The sequence below is a fragment of the Pelecanus crispus genome, chromosome 6 (genome assembly GCF_030463565.1).
Source record: "Pelecanus crispus isolate bPelCri1 chromosome 6, bPelCri1.pri, whole genome shotgun sequence".
NCBI classification, from domain to species: domain Eukaryota; kingdom Metazoa; phylum Chordata; class Aves; order Pelecaniformes; family Pelecanidae; genus Pelecanus; species Pelecanus crispus.
Window position 1 is genome coordinate 57,591,551 of NC_134648.1, and position 20,071 is coordinate 57,611,621.

The 20,071-nt window shown below is 41.2% G+C and overlaps 1 protein-coding gene across 5 annotated transcripts in view; it reads right to left on the bottom strand.

Moving 5' to 3' along the window:
- SYNE3 (spectrin repeat containing nuclear envelope family member 3) overlaps positions 1 to 20,071 on the bottom strand; it is an 84,329-nt gene that overhangs the window by 19,460 nt on the left and 44,798 nt on the right. For all 5 annotated transcript variants that reach the window (XM_075712172.1, XM_075712175.1, XM_075712173.1 and 2 more), the window contains exons 5-17: positions 18,769 to 18,930; positions 17,696 to 18,040; positions 16,417 to 16,553; positions 14,317 to 14,464; positions 13,357 to 13,539; positions 12,949 to 13,092; positions 11,826 to 11,960; positions 10,697 to 10,858; positions 9,801 to 9,964; positions 8,823 to 8,949; positions 8,495 to 8,650; positions 7,664 to 7,813; positions 6,252 to 6,290 (exon numbers count right to left, since the gene is read on the bottom strand). In XM_075712172.1, coding sequence (XP_075568287.1) covers positions 6,252 to 6,290; positions 7,664 to 7,813; positions 8,495 to 8,650; positions 8,823 to 8,949; positions 9,801 to 9,964; positions 10,697 to 10,858; positions 11,826 to 11,960; positions 12,949 to 13,092; positions 13,357 to 13,539; positions 14,317 to 14,464; positions 16,417 to 16,553; positions 17,696 to 18,040; positions 18,769 to 18,930 — 2,052 coding nt within the window. The remainder of the gene's footprint in view (positions 1 to 6,251; positions 6,291 to 7,663; positions 7,814 to 8,494; positions 8,651 to 8,822; positions 8,950 to 9,800; positions 9,965 to 10,696; positions 10,859 to 11,825; positions 11,961 to 12,948; positions 13,093 to 13,356; positions 13,540 to 14,316; positions 14,465 to 16,416; positions 16,554 to 17,695; positions 18,041 to 18,768; positions 18,931 to 20,071) is intronic.

Below are 20,071 nucleotides of genomic sequence, written 5' to 3' on the forward strand. Positions count from 1 at the left end.
GACAAACTGACAGAATGTTTGAAAAAAGGATGCTCTGCCCCTGGCAGTGCCAAAGAGACACAGCGTATGGCACTGTGCTGGGGCCTGGCCTCTGCCTACAGAGCACTACTGAACATTGCTCAGCATCCTCAAGGGGAAGAAGGATCTGAAGACATAGAGAGAGACACTAGGGATAAACCAGAGCCCCAACCCTCACTTGCAGTCACCCATATAGTCAAGAAGAAACAAGGGAAGCAGAAGTCACCTCATTTAGTAAGGGAGGAAGGTTCTCATAGGAGGGAGCAGGAGAAAGACTCAGAAGAGCGAGCCTGTTCTGCAGCATAGCAGTCACAAGAGAAGGAGTGGGAAGAGACTGAAATCATAAACGAGCCAGAAACCACCCAAGCCCTGTCCCTAAGTGAGTTGCAAAATATGCGAAAAGATTTTGAACGTCATGCAGGCAAGCGCGTTATCAGCTGTTTGCTCTGATGCTTGGATACTGGGGCCAGTAGTCAGGAATTAGGGGTAAGGAAGCCTGGCAGCTGTTGTCCCTTGCTAGGGACAAGGCCATCAACAAAGGGATTGGAAAAGGGGCAACTGTCCTCAGCCTCTGGTGGCAGCTCCTGTTGAGCATGAAGGAAAGGTATCGCTTCAAGGAAGATCTTGCAAGTAACCAAGGCAAGTGGACCACCATTGAGAGAGGTATCCAGTATGTGAGGGAATTAGCCATGGTGGAGGTGATCTATAGCAACCTGGACAACAACCAGGCATCCAAAGACCCGGATGAAGTCCAGTGCACACAGACCATGTGGTGGAAGTTTGTGCGGAGTGCACCAACTGGCGCTAGCACATCCTGGACAGACACAGAGGGAGCAACTGTGGATGAATTGGCCAGCCAGCTCGAGGAATTTGAAGAGAATCTTGCTTCCTCCCTATGGGCCTGTGTCTCAGCTGTGGAGAGACTGTCCCAACAGTTACAGCAACCCAAAGAGAATATGTCTTCTTCCTTGCCCATACCATGTTGGGTGCTGGGACATTCAGGCATTGGGATATAAATTTAGCAGAAGCCACTTGGCCAGTTAACACTAGAGAGCCTGCCAATTGACCTTGCCCTGCCCAACTGAAACCCCTGTGCACTGTGAAGGAGATACAGTCCCCATAGCACACATAAGGAACTGGCTGGAAAAGACAGTCTGGGTTACTCCTTCCTCAGGCAAAGGCAAACCCATCTGTGGGATTGCTTTTGCTCAAGGACCTGGGTGTACTTGGTGGGTAATGCAAAAGGATGGGGAATTCCAATGTGTACATCAAGGAGATTTAATTGGGTAAAAATAACCCATGATTTGAGTTGAATGATGTTGCTGCTGTATGATGCCATTGTTATATGACGCTCTGTGTTGCTGCTGCTGTGGCTGCAATATGTTGAAGTTATTACAGCAGGAGTTACCTGAACCAAGGAAGAATGAATGTTGTAAGGAAGATACCTTGCACCATGCAAGTGCAGCAATGATGCAACCTGAGCTGGCTTCAGTGTACCACAAACCAACACAACACACTGTCTCTCCTGTCCTGAATGAGCATGACAACATATGGAGCCCAAAGTCATACACTAAAGTCAGTGTATCTGAAATTTAGTAGGAGACATCAGTGTTCTACATTTATTCAGGAAGGCAGAGAAGTAGAACAAGTTATCCCAATTTCCAACTTCCACTCAGACTTGCAATTTGAAATAAACTAATTAAAGTGGGCATAGAAAGAATAAAAACTGAAATAAAGACAACATGTTCCGGAACCTGTAGAAGAGGTTACTGACATCAAAAGCTAGTTTATCACATCAACAATGTATGTTTCCAGCTGCTTTACCAGTGACTTCTCTCAAGTCAAGATTAAACTTTTCTTAAACTTCAGCAGTCACCATACGTAATTTGAATATTATTTGCATTTTATTTAAATAATTTTGAAATGTGATGGCTTACTTTGAGGTATTGATTACAAGAATTTTTCCTACCATGCTTTTTACAGTAGAATTAAAAACATTTTTCAAGTGTATACTGAAAATTGGTTTCATTCTGCTGTTGGTCAACAAATCTCTCATTACCTCTCAGTGAGGAGGTAAAATCATATCTGCTGAGAAAATCATTCTAAGGTATCTCCTTGGTGAAAATCTGCAAATACTTCACAACGTGGCAGGCTACAAAAGGACGCATCTTTTCAACAAAGAAAGCAGGGGCCACCAACCACATACCTAGCTCATATCACGTTAACAGAAAGAACCAGGCATCTGGGAAGCAAGATGTCTTTTCCATCTTGCACCAGCACTTCTTTAGAGGGAGAGCATCAGCAAGGCACAAAAGTGGCAGAACCAGATAAAAGACAAAGTCCCAGTTTTCTAGCAGTTGGGAAAGCTGTAATGTAGATTGGTAAACAACATGAAACCTACAGAAATAAGAGCAGACCGGCAGGCAGTCTCACAGGTGCAGTAACATGAAGGGAAGCTCGTGGGCCTGCTGGAGAAGGAAGGGGATGATGCTGTCTGGCACAGCATACTTAACAGTGGGTCGGAGTTAGGAAAAGGCAGTCAGGATTTTTCAGCTTTTTATTTTTTTACCTAAGTTTCCTTTCTGAGCAAACAACACTGCTGAAGGAAAATAAGTCTATCTGCTAATTTTTAATGGCAAGATGCCCTTCTTCCTGTGTTTGGGCCACGGTATACTTCCTAAAGCAGGTAGGCACAGGCTTATAGGCACAGCGATGGAAAAAATATGGATAGATATTCTCTCTATCTATAAAAGAGATATTGAAAACTGAGGGCAAGACACCTTTTAATGAGTCTTTTCCATTTTACTAAGAATGTAATTGTGCAGAAGTTTTCAAGTGGCTAACACCCAGCAGGACTTCAGGAAAACAAATGGGCCACATACTTTCAATAGAAAGGCACCACTAACACCGGCACGTACACACAATGCTGTGCATTTCTGCGATGTGACTTTCTGCCATGAAGAATTCCTGTCCTATCTGCACTTGGGCAGAGCAGAGCACATTACTGTTTTCTTCCTGGCAAGCTGCGGTAGCTCTTGGTTTGCACAGTTTCCTGAATGACTGCGTTAATTTGATTGACTCCAGATCAATGGTGTCTCTAAATAAGATTAAATTACACGTTCCTTCTGTCTGTGTGTTATAGGAGATTACTCTCAGCAGAATCTCAAAGGAAGCAATTAGCTGATCACTGATGTAATGAATCCTAATTATTTTGTTTGCACAAACAATAAAGCCAGAATCATTTGTTTAGCAAGGAAGTGTAATTACTCTGAGCACTCGAGAAAATAAATCAAACAGCGCTACCTAGACCTGTAAATAATGAGCCTTTGACTTCCTATTTATGCTAAGAATGCTCATGGAATATTTTCAGGTAGCTGGGAGCCAACCTTTGAAAGTAACATTTATCATAGTTATTATTGAGCGCTTGCTTGATTATGTCCCTGGGTGTGCTAGGTGCCCTGCAGAAATATCCATCTACATTGCCCTGTCACTGGCACCTGCTAAAAATTCACTGCAGCCAGTGCAATTTCCTGCAACTGTTTTTTGTTAATCAACAAGAAGTTGCTCACATCGCAATCATTAGCCTGTACTGTTCCTAAGGGCACCAGTGGCTAGGGGCATGTCCTCAGCAAAGGATGAATGATGAGAAAAAAAGCACATTAATATACATTGAGCAGGCTCTATTCTGCCCAACATTTGGTCATGCAGGCTAGAAATGGAATAAAACCAGAAGGCAACAGAATGGGACTGGCTGCAGCTGGGTCTTCCCCTGCTCCAGGTTGATCTGCTGCTGCAAAATATACACAGTTCAAACAGGAGAGACAAGCAGAGTCACTGGGGACCTCATGTTGCAGAAAGCAGAGACCAGTCCAAAACCACCTGAAATTCTGCCACCTCTGCTGATTTTGTGTGACCCAAAAGCATGAGGGAGCTGACAAATTAGAGATAACCCGATCCTATTGCACGCAAACTCACTGGATGTTGCAAGTACAGTGATGCAGTGCCCAAATACGTGTACCTTCTGCAGATACTAACTCCTGAGATCAGCCATTCTCTCAGAGTAGTTGGGTTCCTTCACCACGGTTTTGAAAGGATATTAAAAACACACAAAAAGATTTTGCCTAATCTTTCTTTCATTTCATTTCTAGACACACTTTAGGTGTTAAATCTGAATTTAAAATAAACTGCAAAGCCACAAATTCTGCAGTTGGTTTGCTTTTCCTCTTCTCTCCTGAGGAAAAGGATGCACCCAACAGGGATCAACACTGTTTTCTGATTCTCTTAAGTGATGCTCAATGATCTTATGGCAACACAGGCTCACATCCTGATAAAAGCCTTAGCCTGAATGAAAAAGACACCTCTGCTTACAGCACTTGGATTCTCATTGTAGTGACACTGTTTAAATCCAGGATGAATGCCCTGAAGTCAGCAAAATCACACTGAAGTGAGCAAGGTGTAAGTTACTGCAACATTTGTACTGGCTGGAGGGAAACTGCAAATCACTTGGTGCAACGGGAGCTATTTCCTTCATGCTTATGAGGTATTTCAGTTCCTTGTTCCTTCCCACCCTGAGCTGTTTCTCTTTGTTTGTGTTCAGTAGCTATTAAAAACTCATAGATTGCTTTTTTTGTGATCTTGCTGAAGGCCTAACAGACAAACATTTGCTGCCTGCCATTGTGTTACTCCAGTATCCTTGAAAATTAACTGAAGACTTTAGTCTCCTTCAGAGAAGTTAAGGAGGAATAAATACCACCTACCCTGAGGCAGGTGGGACAGATGAATTAAAAAATTATATAGAATCATCTATATATAGAATATATCTAACTGTGCAGTGGAGATGTGCTTATGCCTAAAGCTTTTGTTTTGTTTCCCCCTACAAACTACCTGACCCAACCTCATCATGCGAAAGAAAAGAATTCCTCAGTCGGTCTTCTGGACTATCCCTTTAGGCCCCTCCTCAGGAAAAGCAGCACTACTAAATGTTTGGCTGCCTCTACACCAAGTATTATAATGTCACATTGTTTTTCCAGCCTGAAAAATTCTGGTGTCCTTACTGTATGACCAACAGTACCAAACAATTAATGTTGAGCCAGACAGGCAGAAGAGAAACTCTTTGGGAGTTTTCAGGAAGGCTGAAATGTGGCCAAAACTATTCAGGGGATGTGTGAAAACTACCTTAAATTGGTCAGTATTTCGCTGGGGAAAAATATTGGAGATGCTACTCCACATTTGAGTACCAGAGAAGTATCTCATCTGAATGAGGAAGTCTTGATTTCTGGCCATAGCAGGAGTACACTGTACTGTACCTTTTAAATATTGGTCTCTTCTAAAGAGATTTTGCAACAGGAAAAATCAAGGGTTTGATTTAGCTTAAGATGATTATGTGATTATATTACTGCAACACACTATTCATCCAATCTACTTTGTGTTTGGCAAATAAAGCCTTATTCTATTCCTTCTGAAAACAAAGGGAAAGTGAGATGACAGTATAAAGTAGAAGCTAACAGTGCCTATAAACAAAGCAAATTGTGACAGAGAGAAAAGACTCAGTTCAACACTGCTCAGGACAACAGAAAAACTCGCTGACTTCATGAAAATGGGATCAGAAATGCTTCTTGGGTTTAATAAGAAGCTGGCAGCATTTTGTTTTCTTTAAGCTTCTCCTTATCGTCTCCTGTACTGCTTCTGTTTCTTATGTCATCACTTCCAAAAGAAAATCCTTCACAGGAGGAATTCTGCTTAGAATAAGGATTTAGTCTAATAACATTAGACAAATCTCTTGACTTTCTCTGTTTTTCTGCATTCAAAAAAAGGTGGACTGAATGATCCAACGCAATTTTTTTAGAAGAGTCTAAAGAATCAGAAGTCCCATTTTCAAAACTACTTTAGGGACTTGGTGCCTAAAACCTTTAGAGAGAGATTTGGGCTCTTCCTTAGTCTCTTCTGAAAAATGAATTAAGTTCATATAGCATGTAGATGTATAAAAACTCAGTTTCCCTACTCTCCCAGGAGGTGGATATTTAGCTTCTAGAGATACAGTAAGCATAGCTCAAGAGTAAAAACTCTGTAATATTTTTCCTTTTAAAATCTGGAGAAAATAAGCTTCTTTTTTATGAAAGGCTCTTAGTAATCAAATTAATCTCAAGACTCTTTAGGAAAGTTTAATTTAAAAAAATTATCTGCAAAATGTCTAATCAAGCATTTTTTTGCTTAATGATACGAAACTGTCATACCTTTCTGAATCTGTCTGTTTCTTCCAAAGATCCAGGACTCTGTTTATAAGAAAAAAAAAAAAAGACAAGAAGAAGAAAAAAGAAGCATGAACTTAAGAACACAGTGGAGCTTATAAATAAGTATTCACCTCACAGGGGATGTTTCTTTCAAATTCATGATCACCTGCATAGAGTGAACCAGCAGGAGATTTTTTTTTTTTAAATGAGCTTTTTAACACACGTTAGGCAGAAAGCTGAAATGTTTTCAGGTTCTTAACCATTTGAATCAGATGAGCAATTCTCGCAGCAATAGCTTTGACTATACTGACACCTATTGACTATATTTATGCTTACACAAGGTTTTGGTCAACAAAGCATAACTCATTACAATCAAAGGCAAACAACTCTTAGAAATATGCTCTCTATTAATAGAGGTCATGCTTACCTTCCATGCACTTTAAAGGATTTGTATTCTAAGTAAGCTTTGGATTTGAAGACAAGGTTTCCCAAAGCAGAAAATTTTCAGGTGCCTCAAATTTTAAGTGTTCGAGTTCAGACACCTTCCAAAGCACTTGCATACAGAAAGTACCAAATATATACCTGTAAAGTCTAATCCTCCGATTAAGGTATCTTGAGGTTGAACACATAATGTAAGTAGTTAATCTAGAAAAATCTTAATTAATAATTATGTACATTTACATGAAGAACATGGGAATATCTTTAGCAAGCCCTGGAATATCTTATATATGGGGATGAATTCTGCCATTCTTAGCATGTCTTATATATAAAAACTCGATAAATTCTTTAATCATTTGGTTCTTGCATTAAAATACCTCCTCTTTATTTCATTCCAAATCCTTAGCCTGTAAAAACAGTTTCAAAAAGGACTAGGTCCTTCTCTGCACAAGTTACTTTCTGAGTCAGGTCAGTCAGTGCTATTCTGATCACTGTCTCACAGCAGAAGACACAAATAATGAACAGTAAATATATTCTTACTGCAGGAACTGTTAAAAAAATAATTAAGTGGAGAATGTTGTGTGGAGAAAGGGCAAAAAGCTAGAAATCCATGTGCCCAGAACTAGGTGTATATACAAAATATTCACACACACAAACATCTCACAGTCCCTAACTGCGTGCATCTTTGACAACAGCCAATTGTTGTTCTGTTTTGAACCTTCCATTCTGAGAAATATTCTGAGCGTTGCTTACAAAGGGAAAAAGATAGTGCACAACTCTTATTTTAACACAAGAATATTTGTGCTTATGTTTAGAAATACATGGCTATGTTTGTTCTGTCTTTGATGGCATTTACTAAGGGAGCTTTTAATTAAGCAGACACACGCACGTACTGTTGAATTATGACTATCAACGTGAAGCAACCTAAGAGAGCAATGGCAGAGATCAGCAACTGTGAATTGAGTGCTGTCACCTACCGGTGAATTCATGGACTCTTTCAGTTTAGATTTGTAGAGCATCCATCGGTAACGCAGGTCCTCCAGATCTTCAGAGTTTCCAATGACAGGATGAAGATGAAGAAGGTCCTCAAAGAGACGCTGACCATCAGGCACATGAGACTGCAGCTCCTGCAGGGACAGACAAGGTCAGCCAGCAACTCAGAATTCAAGAAGGCCCCGCTTTTTAGATCTAGGATTCAAAAGAACAGTGGTATTAAACTACTGGGTACTCTGGAATAGCGCTTTTATTTTTGTTACCACTTTTTTGGCCTGAAATGATGTAAAAGGGTCCACTCATCTGCAGGACTCCTGTAGCCTTGGATATTTCTGTTTGTTTAATTTCTTACAGCACCTATTGTCATTGCATCTGGCTATATTCAACAGAAAGAGAAAGAGTGAGGCCAAATACCAGACACTGATTTAAATCAGCTTCTTTCAACGAACACCTTTGCCATACCACACTGGAAATGTCTGGTCCAACAGTTAGATGCCAGGCTGCTCCCTTTCTTTCTATCACTATGGCTCTGGCAGACCTTACTTAGTAGAAGGGGTGAAATACTTGTCCTAAATTCCTGAGCTTCATCTACTCTAGAGTCTTCTAAAGCAGAGTGTAGTGTTTGAGGGGTTTTTTTTTTTTTGGTTTGGGTTTTTTTGTTTGTTTGTTTGTTTCATGGGGGGGGTTTGTTGGGTTTTTTTTTTGATTGGTTGGTTGGGGGGAGGTGTTTTGGGTTTTTGTGGTGTTTTTTTAATTCTGAAAGAATTTGCACTTACTACAATCTTTGTCTCCATCTTCATCCCCTGAAAACTAACCTCCAGTTTGCTCTGGCGTGCCTTAATCTCCTCTGTGGAAGATGAAGTCACAGCAAGAATTTTGGTCAGTTTGGTGTTTTCTCCTTGTAACCACTCTTCAAAGTCGTGCAGGAGCTTCAAGTGGCTGCTCGTATTTTGCCCTTCTCCTGTCCTCTCCTAGGTTACAGAATAGGAACAAAGAAGCCCTTACTATTATGTCAGATGTTTCCTCTGAAGGCCTGATTGCAAGATCTTAACCTCCAACTTTGTAACCCATAATATCAGATGAAGCCAATAAAATTGTTCTTGTGAAGCTGATATGAAGGCAGATGCAGAGTCCACCTCTCACCTGCTTATGGCTGGGATCTACATCTAAAAGATAGAAGGCAGGTCCAGACATCCATCTGCTGTCCACAAATGCTGTTTTCCTCTTCTTATCAGCCACTGGTCTATTTAACTGCCACTTTTTGAGAAGACTTGAAAACATAAAACCAGAGACATCAGTGCAGTGAAACATCTAATGATGAGACATCCACATTTTGGCCGGGGCTATAGGGACACCTCTGGTGAAACAGCACTATTATTATTATACTATTATTACTATTAATAACTATTACTAATAAAGTTATTTCCAACATCTTTTTAACACAATAAGATCAAGACAGGGGTGTCTCAAAGCAGCACCAGTCCTCTAGTTCTAACATTTCCAAGTGTTTCGTTTTCTTTTATTCAGGGGAGTGAGGGACAAAAAAAAAAACCCCAAAACCAAAACCAACTGGTAACAGCAGGCAGTACAATCAAGCCTTCCTCAATTTAGCCATTCCATTTTTATGCCTATTCTAACACTATGTATGAAAACACTCACACATGTAGCACAGTATTAGATATTAAAACAGATTAGCAATTATGAGCAGCAGTTTGACACTGCACAGTGAGGGCAAAATAAATTAAGTCCACGTTTGCCAGCTAAGAGGGCATTTTAGCTCTGTTTATACTCTTGCAGGTTTGCAAGTCACCCAGCCTATTTCCTCTGATACAGACTGGCAGTACAAGGGTGAGCCAGGTCCTAAGGAGACACTGCCTACTCCAAGCGTGAGGTAAAGGCAGTTTCATAGACTGCTGATCGCGGATTCTCTAAAATGGTTTTCTTGAAAGTAATGATTTCCAGTTTACAAGTGATTAAATAAAATCTCATTTTGCTCCTAGCATTGTAACATAGCTGTTCACTTTCACAGCACAGAGCATAAAGCATCAAGTATGTCTGGTCGTATAGCAGTAAAGAGCATCCCCTTGAAGGGGCATCAGGAAGACTGACATGAACACTTACCCAGCTGCCATCTCCTTCAGTGATCTCCACGACTCCTTCAGCTGATCCAGCTCTGCCTGGACATGGGCAGTCTCCTCTGGGGAAGAATTCTCCATGACCAGCTGGCCATGAGCTTCCACAAGGTGCAGCTGGATCTCCTTATCTTGAAACTCAGCTAGCCATCTCTGAAATGTACAGCCCTTACAATTACTTCTAGGTATCCTGGGTAAAGCAGAGGCTATGTTAGACTGAAGGCCATGTTCAGTCCAGGACTATGCTGGTTCTGTTGGCACTAGCTAGAACATACCTAGCAGGAAAAAAAATATGCTGTGGATTCTTACAAAGAGCCAACATAGGTCAAAGAGCTGATGGCAAAACTTAAAGGGCGCAAGCTGTCAATGCACCCCTTCTGTAGCCTTCCCATGACACATCTTGGTTTCCTGTATGAAGGCAAAAGCTGCCAGCTGAAGTAACCTGCCAGAGTGAATCAGCATGCAAAATACTGCTACATAGGGAAAAGTTAGCAGCTGTGGAACAGCTCATTTCAACACAGTATAAGGTTAGCTAACAGGGTAATAATATTCCATGTATTGCTGAGTACATACAGGCAAAGGTAGGTATTGTCCAGAGAGATTTCCCTGGGAGGAAGAGCTCTTTTTAAAACTGCTTACTGTTTGATAATACTTTATCCGTCTCAACAGTTCTTCGCCATTTCTCACTGTTCTTGTCTTTTACCTAGCTCCACAACCCACAGCACAGGGCAAAGCAGGGAGGCAGCAGCAACCAACAGTTATTGCAGGAGGATAACCATCATTACTCTCCCCAGCCAGGAAACCCTCACTAGAAAACCCCCGCTCTTCATGTCTGACTGTTGCAAAGTGAATAATTAACATCTTACACTAAGATGCTTTTCTCACCTCAAGGTCTGCCACCCTGCCCTCGGTGTTCTGCTCTCCATCAGCACTCTGGTAGGAGGCAATCTTCTCTGTAGTTACTGCGATCCACTGCTGGAGGTCAGAGAGTTTGTCATTATATGCCCAGTGTTTCTGAACATGCTCTTCACTCTGCTGTATCATCATCTACAAATGATAACAATATGTCAGCAACTAAACACAGACAAAAAGCAGTTTCATTACTGGATCTAACACTGAGTACTGGCACAGAATCTCATGGGCAAAAAGGAAAAGCACAGCTGTTAACGAGACACAAAAAACTTTATCCTTTAGCATCCGGCATAGAAAACACATACAAGCTCCTGCAGGCCTGACGTCAACCACATTGCAGGGCATTAAGCACCAGAATAGCTCCCTTCCTTTTCAGCTGAAACAGAATAAAGAATATGGGTTTTTTTAATACCCCAGTCAATATTAAATACATCTTATACTCTCTGAATCAGAAATGACTGTACAGACTTTTTTGGAAAAAATCCAGTTCAGCGATAAATAGGATTACTGAGATTGAAACTAGAATTCCACAGTGCGTATTAGGGTAACACTTTATCATACATATTTTTATGGTGACCTGCACAACTAAGGTAATTTTATAAGCTTTTCTTCTGAGACTGCTTTGGAAGGTCCTTTTATAGCTATGTTTACAAGCTACAAAGTGCATCAGGTCAAAACAAGTAATTATGCAATTGCAACACTTTTCTCTCATTAACTTCTAGGTCACAAAACTATAAAAAAACCAAACAGTTTGATACAAAAACACTATCCAGGAATCTGTGAAGAAGTCCAAGCACCTCCATGATAACATAACTATGAGGTCTTTTCGTCAGAAATCTCAGGCCCGCTCCATAAATAATTTATATAGATATAAAATCTTTGTGGATGGTATCCTATCCCAAAGGGAAAATCACATTACAGACAATCAGAGAATCCTGGAAGAGTTATCATAGTCATAAGAATTCAGTGCCTTCTTCCCCTGAAATGAAAATATCTGTCACTCAACGCATATAAACTCATATGCTCAAAGATTTTTTTTTATAGTTTTAAATAGTGGCAACTGACAACTCCTTAGGGAACTAAAAACTCTTCCTTATGTTACCTCCAATGATCTCTTCAGGGCCTGAGTGTCAGACAAAAGTTGGTTCATTTCATGCCTATGTGTGGTATTTGACTGAACAAGCTTCTCTACCTCCTCCATTTGAATCGCAAGCTCTGCCAAGTCATCTTGGATCATCTGCAGAGGAAAAGACAGATTCCATATGGGTAATGTGCTAGATGTGGCATGAACTTCCACAAAACATACACTAAAAGTAGTTTCATTTGACAGCAGGGGCTGGGGGGAGGAAGATTCATTGTCATTAAGAAAATTAATTTTTTTTGATGTCTAGAAGTAAACATTTCCAAACAAAATGCTTGGACATTCTTACATGTTGCCAGTTGATAACAAAGATGACAAGTTGCTGAGAAGCTGCCAGAGGAGACACAGTATAATTAGCTAAGTACTGCAAAGAACTATGGTGATAACACCCTTGTGGTCACCAAGGGTGAAGTGACACCATAAAGCTGAATCTCCGTAGCTCACCATGGTGATAAGGAAGAGCCACATCCCCTCTCTCTTCCTCTCCTGCTCTTCTCTCCTCCTTCCCAGCTATGTAGTCCCAATGCATGCCTTCTGCAGGCTCTACTGTATGTTGGACCCTTTGCTGAACCAGTTCAAAACGCTAACCAAGTGGAAAACTATCATCTTTTTCTGTTTATTATTTTTTTCTTATCTTGCCCAGCTGAATTAGCCTGTGGAGTAAATCCAGCACGTGTCAAAGCTGTGACAAGGTAAAGAGTGGGAAGCAGGGGATGCAGAAGGAGGTGGGACAATGGGAACTCCCTGCTTTTGGAGGGACTTAGGTTGGTTCAGGTTATCTTGTGCAGGTTCATGCTTAGCGGGAAGTATCAGGATACATTTTCTTTAGCAATAAAACTAGCCCAAGAAGGTGTGGCACCAACAGCTTCCAGCTGCTTGTTCCTTCCCTCAAGCCCAGTTTGCCAGTTCTTCAGCTGCACTGCTTCAATTTCACCTACTCCATGTTTATAAACTGGACCAAATGAAATTATCTAACACAATCAATTGAGGGGACAAGATACTGAATCCCTAATGCTAATACAATATGAACAAACAGGACCACAGTTAACTGAGGATATCATGGTCAAACATTGCTGTAATGTACCTGGAGTCTCTGGAGTTGTGTCTTTTTACCCAAGAGGTCAGGCTGTGGTTCCTTCTCTAGATCTAATTTGGCTTTGATGGCAGATAATTTCTTCTGCAAAGGTGTGAAACCAGCGTCAAAGTCCTCATGCTGTGATATCAGATTCTAGATGGAGAAAGAGGAAGAAATCCAGCATTCAAAATCTATCCCTTGTCATTATCTTTTGCCAATGTCCACTTCATACTCAGAACAAACACCAAGCTACGTTATGCAATAGACCACAAATGTATTTGAATATTTGATCAACCTAGGAAAAGGGATTAGGCACAGCTGGTTACTACTAAATTTGTATCTATAAAACTGGTTTAGTACAAGATTGATCATTGTCTTTGCCACAGGCAAAGACTTTATATGGGCTTTCAAGCTCACCTGGAGTTTGCTCTTGCTTTGCAGCAGACTTTTGTGTAGAATTTCTCTCTCCTTTGAAGCTTCAGCTACTTCTTGCAGGAAAGACTTTGCTTTTTCCTCACCAAGGACATTGCTTAGTAAATCTTTCTTCAGCTGTAATGTCATCAACTTCTCTTTGAATTGGGAGCTTTCAGCTAGAGCAGCCTAAAGGAGAAAAATTCTTCCAGTGAAATCATACCAAAGACATAAAAATAAAAATCATACAACCATATTATTCTCACACAAGTCACACAACAAAAGCAGTATGACAAAGTCAGGTACAAACAGCATGCTGGGCCGACAAGGGGTAACAGAAGGTACCTGGACAGTGCCCAGTTAAAGGAAAAGTCTTCCTGATAATGTTAGAAGCACCAGGGCTGCATCCATTTTGTGAACAGAAATAGAGGAAAGCTGTACTATGGAAAGAGTTGTCTGTGCAGAGGAGAGGCCTAAACAACCAACAGAAAGGACAGCTTGAATGCTCATCCCGAGGATAAACTCCATCCCTGTTCACAGACACATTTATTCTGGAGATCACAGGGATGACAAAGTAACAAAAACACCTTCCTGGGCACATGCAGAAATCATGCATTATAATCCATGACTATATTACTACACACTTCTTAACAGAGTCCACAGACTTCCCATCCAGGGAGATCTGGGCTAACGCTAAACAATATTATCATCACTGTTAAAGATACCTAGCACTTTAATTCAGCCTACTCAGTTGACAACTCCAGTTAACCAAATGGAGGGCAGAAAGTAAGACATTCTGCTACAGCTAAAGCGAAGTATTGACCGCCGTACTGTGGGGTTTCCTCCCATACTGGAAAGGCCCTTCCAGCTGCTGCTGTCCGGCAGCTGTATGCAGGCAGCTGCTGGCACAGCTTGAGCAAATACAAACTGAGTATCAGTTTCTGAACTTAGTGACAGGTTTGCTACCTCAATGTGAGCCAGCACTGGCTCCGGAGTCTCCAGGAGCATCTGGACCGATGGCTTCCACTGTTCAAAATCTTGCAGGGGATTTTGGAAGAGTCTTCTCAGTTGGGCTTCTGCATCAGTGCTCATTTTAGACATCTTGCCTCTAACACTGCAAGGATAAAGTGACAGCTGAGAGAAGGATTATGAAGAAATCCAAGTCCAAACATCCTATTCATCAAGACATGAATCAACACAATACTCGTGTAAACTGTATCCAACACAAAAGCCTCAGTCTTTTTTACTGTCTGAGCCTGGTGTTGCGTACTGACAGCTGCTCTGCCAGTCAGAGACATCTGACAAAACTTTATTTAGACACCGTAAGACACATTTGTCTCTTGTGCAACTGTGTATCAGGAACTACTTTGCCTTTCTAGCAGCCAGTGGTTGTCTTTTCTATGTGATCTTTCTTGGCTGCTATCACCAGCGTGACTGAACAAATCATGTTATCAGAGCAGTCTCACTGGCTGACGGGAAGAACAAGCCAAGAGTGTCTACAATTTAACTGCAGTTGCCTGTATTGTTTTACATATTACCAAGTCTTTCTTCCTTTAAAAAAGTACATTAAGAAATCTTTGATTGCCCTATGTTACCTATGAAAAGAGGAAAATACATTTTTTTCAGATATGAATTCTTAAAATTTTGCAGAACCACTTGTATTTATGTTTAGATATAGGTGATTCTGATAAAAGCTTTGTGTTTTTGTATATATGTATACAGATACACACACAGCTATATATGTGTGTATAAATATATTGGAAAAAAAATAAAATCAGCACATGTTCATTAAATATCCAGGCTTCTCTTTTAAAGGCTTATTCCAAAATACAGCTGAGTAACAAGGCCTAGCAGTGACACACCCCACGCAGCTGCCTCCTGTTTTTCTCAGCCTTCCTGACCTCCCAGTTTGCAGAATCCTATTTGATATGGCAGAATGCAGCCCAAACTGTATATTCATATGGGAACAGTGTCCTGCAAATTCACCACACAGTCAGGCAAGAGCAATGCCACTCAAGATTAATACTGTCTTTCTATAAAAACAGAAACAATAATCTTACCTGTGTCACTGGGACGTTACGGAGCTAAAGAAAGGCAAGCTTGCAGAGGCCAAAAGCTCCACAAATAGAAAGTTCTGACATTACATGTCCTTTGCCATTTGCACTGCTGCCACTGCCAGGCTCAGCGTGAAGCTGCCAGACTTCACAAAGAAGCTTCGGAGAGAAGCTGGCAAAAGAGCAGTTGCCATTTTCTACTCAGAGGCAAATTCTCCTGCCTTCTCTGCTCCTCTTTCGACATCGTTTACTTGTTAGTTTTTAAACTGAAATTCTTTCCCATAATGACCTATAACCCTTCCAGCAGGACAGCATACTGTGCACTGGACAGAGGAAAGTAAGCTTGGATACAGTAAAAAAACTGACCTTTCTTTTTCCTTAAAAAAAAAATGCTCCTTTCTTCTAGTTTGCAAAATTCTCTGCAGCTTCTTTACTTCCTGATTCCAGCCAGCCTGGAAACGGAAACACTGAAGTCTGGGGAGAGGCTAAACTTTCAGAGTTTCCTACCCAAGGCAAGTTGGAAACAGGAATCATGCATCTACGCCGTCAGGAGAAGAGGAATAAAGTCTGCCAAATAATTGCTAAGGCTGATGAGTCATCACAACAAAGTCAACAGGAGAGGGCCATAATTCTTCTGAACCGTTTACTACTACAGCTCCTGTCCTGATTTTCTAGTTGCTGTCATGAAAGGCAAGCAAAATACATAAATTATTGTTATTAAATGCTAAGAAGATCAAATTAGCTGCCAACAATCTAATTTTCGTCAAACCATACACAACATTAATGATGCAAGATCATTGTTTGAAAATGGCCAGCAGCCTGCAGCTCCTAGCAATTGGCTAAAATTACAGGTTTACTGAAATGTGGAAGCGGATGTAATTAGCAAAAGCCTTTCTTTTCTACCCGTCACCTACAATCAGCTGGCATATCACTTTTTTCTTAGGCCCTTGTCAATCCCTTCAATGTCTGAGAGAAGATCCCCCCCCCCACCCCCCCTCAGACTTCCCACTACCTTTGATACTGCTGTATTGCAGAGACAACACTCTCAGCATGCGGCTGCACATCTTGGGAAAACCGTAGCAGTTCCTTAAGCTGAGCCTTCAGCCTCTCAATCTTGGACTCTTCTGCAGCCAGAGCTGCTCTCGTTGCCTTAATCATAAAAATAATGAACAGATCACACCTCATGTAGTGTCCGGCACATGAAATGAAGAGATAAGGCTGTGTCTCAAGGTATTCACAAGTCCCCTTTCTGCTGCCTTTTTTCCTGTTGTAATGAATATGGACTTTACTAAGGCAGAAAACATTCTCAGGAGCAGTTTTGTTCGTGCAGGCTCTCTCTCCTCTCCTCACACTGCCTAGCCTCTGCATCTCATCTGCAGGGTTCACTGTTCAAACAGAGAATCACAAACATGCCCAGTTTCAGTTCACTGATCGCAGTATATAACATGAGATGTATTTCTTCTTAACCATGTCTGTTTGCATGAATAGATCTTTCTCAAACACTCATATATACAGAATGTTAATTCTAGGGTGATGTAGGGAAACAAAACCAACAAAAAACCACGCAAATGTAGCTGGATTGAACCAGTCTGTGTTTTGTAGATCCTTTCTGCACATACTTTGACCAGCTAGTCCTGCTGAGTTCTAGACATACAAATAGCAACAAAAGGTATTCTGAGAAGAGATAATAAATGCAAAACCAACCCTCAAGAGGAAATGAGTGGTAAAGATTCTTACCTACTTTATATGTTACAAACTTTTTGCACTCATTGTTGCAACAGACTGATTTTGGTGTAAATCCTGGATTGCTACAAACTTGGGACTTCTGAGGAATGAAGGTGTGTCTGACAGTAAAGGAATACAGGTACACACCTTACACAGATGAACGATACACTATAGAAATGGTCTTACCAAATACCCCAGAAATATGTGTATTTGTGTGTGTGTGTGTCTGTATGTATATACAGTGAGGTATTATTTTTCCTGATTCTTTTTAAGGAGAGCAAATTGTGTTGTGTGCTCTGTATTGTGCTCTTTTTGCATATGGTCCCTTTGAACTCAAGACACAAACTCCAACACATCCTCCAATCCTGCTCCCTCTGTGCAGAGTGAGATAAAGGTTAGAATAGTTGATTCCATTGTTGCTATTCACATTTTCCTCAGTCTGTTTTATACGTGCTCATTCTTTTTCCTTGCCACCTTTAACCAATAGGACAGGCACCTGTTGGATGTGACTATACATATTCAATCTATGACTGCTGATTTTAGGCAAAGAAAGGGTAACAACTCACATTGCATTTTCTCCACAGAGTTACAAACTCATCTTCAGTCTTCTCCCCTTCCCCAGGGTCCAGGTCATTTTCTAGTCTCTGTAGATCTTTTTTCAGCTCCTGGACATCTGCTTCTAATTGTCTGGCCTGGGACTTGTAGGCACTTTCTGATTGTTGGATCTTGAGCAATCTCTCCTCCTCCTCACTACTCAGCAGTTTCAACTTCTCCAAGGCTTTTCTTAGCTCTTCAAGTTCATCCTTCATTCTCTCAGCTCCAAGTGGGGAGGTATTCTGAATCACTTCTGCACACTGATTTTCAAGGTGCTTCCATTTCTTTCCACCGCTCCTAATGTTTTTGGCAATTTCCTGCAGAAAGAAGTCAAATAAAGATTAGCTGCGAGAACGGGAAGTGGGGGAAAAAGGTGAAAGCAGCAGGAAAATAAGACCATCTCTCCTGGTTGTACATATTTTCTACTTCATTTGTTATTTCAAAGTATATCTTTTTTCAAGTGCCTCATTTGACTGCCTTCTGAGTAATACTAACTGTCACGATTCTGAAAATATTGGCTTGATTTTCAAAAATGCTTGTCACCTGAGGTCCCTGACAAAGAAAACAGGAGCTGCAGGCAGTAAGAAATACCAGTAATCAGCTCTCAGAGATTTAAAGCTGCACAGTTTAAGCAGTGGCACCAAAATACTGGATACTGTTCTCAGAACTGGTATTTTTATCACCAGCTCTAAACTCCCAAAACCTGTGAGCCTTCAGGCTCTGTCTGGATCACGTTTACCAAATACCATTCATTTAAACAAGTTTAAAGGGCAATATTCTCAAAGAATCACATAACCACAGGAGATCAGGCTTTAAGAAAAACGAAGCAGACCATCCTGTGACTCATGCTACATTTGGGAGAACAATATGTACTAACAGTTTTAGGACCTGATACAATGCTACCCCTAGCCCATGTTACAACCACCACCTTATTTTGTTTGCATAATTCTTTTCTCAAGTACACCCTTGCGTGGTTTGAGAAACATATATAGGCATGGAGAACACACAATCCTGGCTCCTTGCCAGAATGATACTGTTTAAGGACCTTCAGTGCCTTTAACTTGGCCTCCGCTGAAGACTTGGTTGCTTCTCCAATGCAGTAGGTTAATCTTTCTGTCACACCATTCAGCCATGACTGAAACTGTTTGACGTTAGCGCTGTACTGCTCATGTTCCTTGGTTATCTTTTCAAGCAGGTTCACTCTGTTCTGTAACAAGAGACATCAGAAGCCATGAGGACAGTACTTAATTGGCTCTTTTTCCTTTACGCTAACCAGGAACTTATAAAGAGTCCCTTTCCATGAGCCCCGATAGCAATTGGCCTCCACAGGAATTTACAGTTCACCTCAAGAAACAGGATACAAAAGAACATAAAGGCTTGGCCCCATCTTGTCCCCTCCCCTGCAGGCTCTCAGTGGCTAATCTCCAAGGAGACAAACTGCAAGGTCCTCTCAGGTGAATTTCTAGCCTCCCCTTTCCAAAACTTCCTATCCTCTCATTAGAAAAAGACAAGACATAGAAGACTGTTTCTGGTTTGGACTCTGGGAGACAAGCAGTTATGCTGGTTAACCTCATGCTGGTTAAAAATAAATATGAGCACACAACAGACTGACTTTGCCTATCTGTTAAAATGAGAATAAGAGAGACTGTGCTAGGGGCATGCACATTGTTTTAAAGTGTTCATTATTTAAGCAGGCTGTATGGAAAGTGACCATCATCTTCAATCATGTAGCCCAGGAACTTTCATACTTATTCAATTAGCAGATCACAAACTATCCTCTGGTGGTATTGCAGACCCTGGAAGCAAATTTAGGCCTATGGGAAGCAGGCTTCATTTTCTGAGTTACTGTGTGTGCACCCTATAGCTGACAATCCCTGAACTTACAGGGGCCTGCACATCATGACTTGCTCCCCACTGATCCAGTCTGGCACCCCTCAAAACAAGGCAGAGTCACATTTGTTCCAACTATCCTTGTTTGTCAGCTGAAGTTTATGCCTTGCTGAAGGGAATTTTACACAAATCACGAGGAATCCTGCTCTGTTGTTACACTAGTATAATATTCAACCTAATATTATTTCCTACAAAATCACACTGTTTTTTTCTTGCCCTTCACCAGTTGGCATGGAGAGCAACTGAGGTACAGCATGGTTACATTAGAAAAAAATTGTTCTTTGTGCAATCCATTTAGTGCTTGCAGCACCCTTGAAAGGCTTTGCCGTCACAGACAACAGGCTGAGTTTCATTTTGCGTAATATGGGACACATCCCGTGCCTCTGAGCAGAGCTTCATCCCAGCTGCCCTCCACAGAGAGCAGGGTGATAGCTGCAATGGTGGGCAGAGTTTCAAAG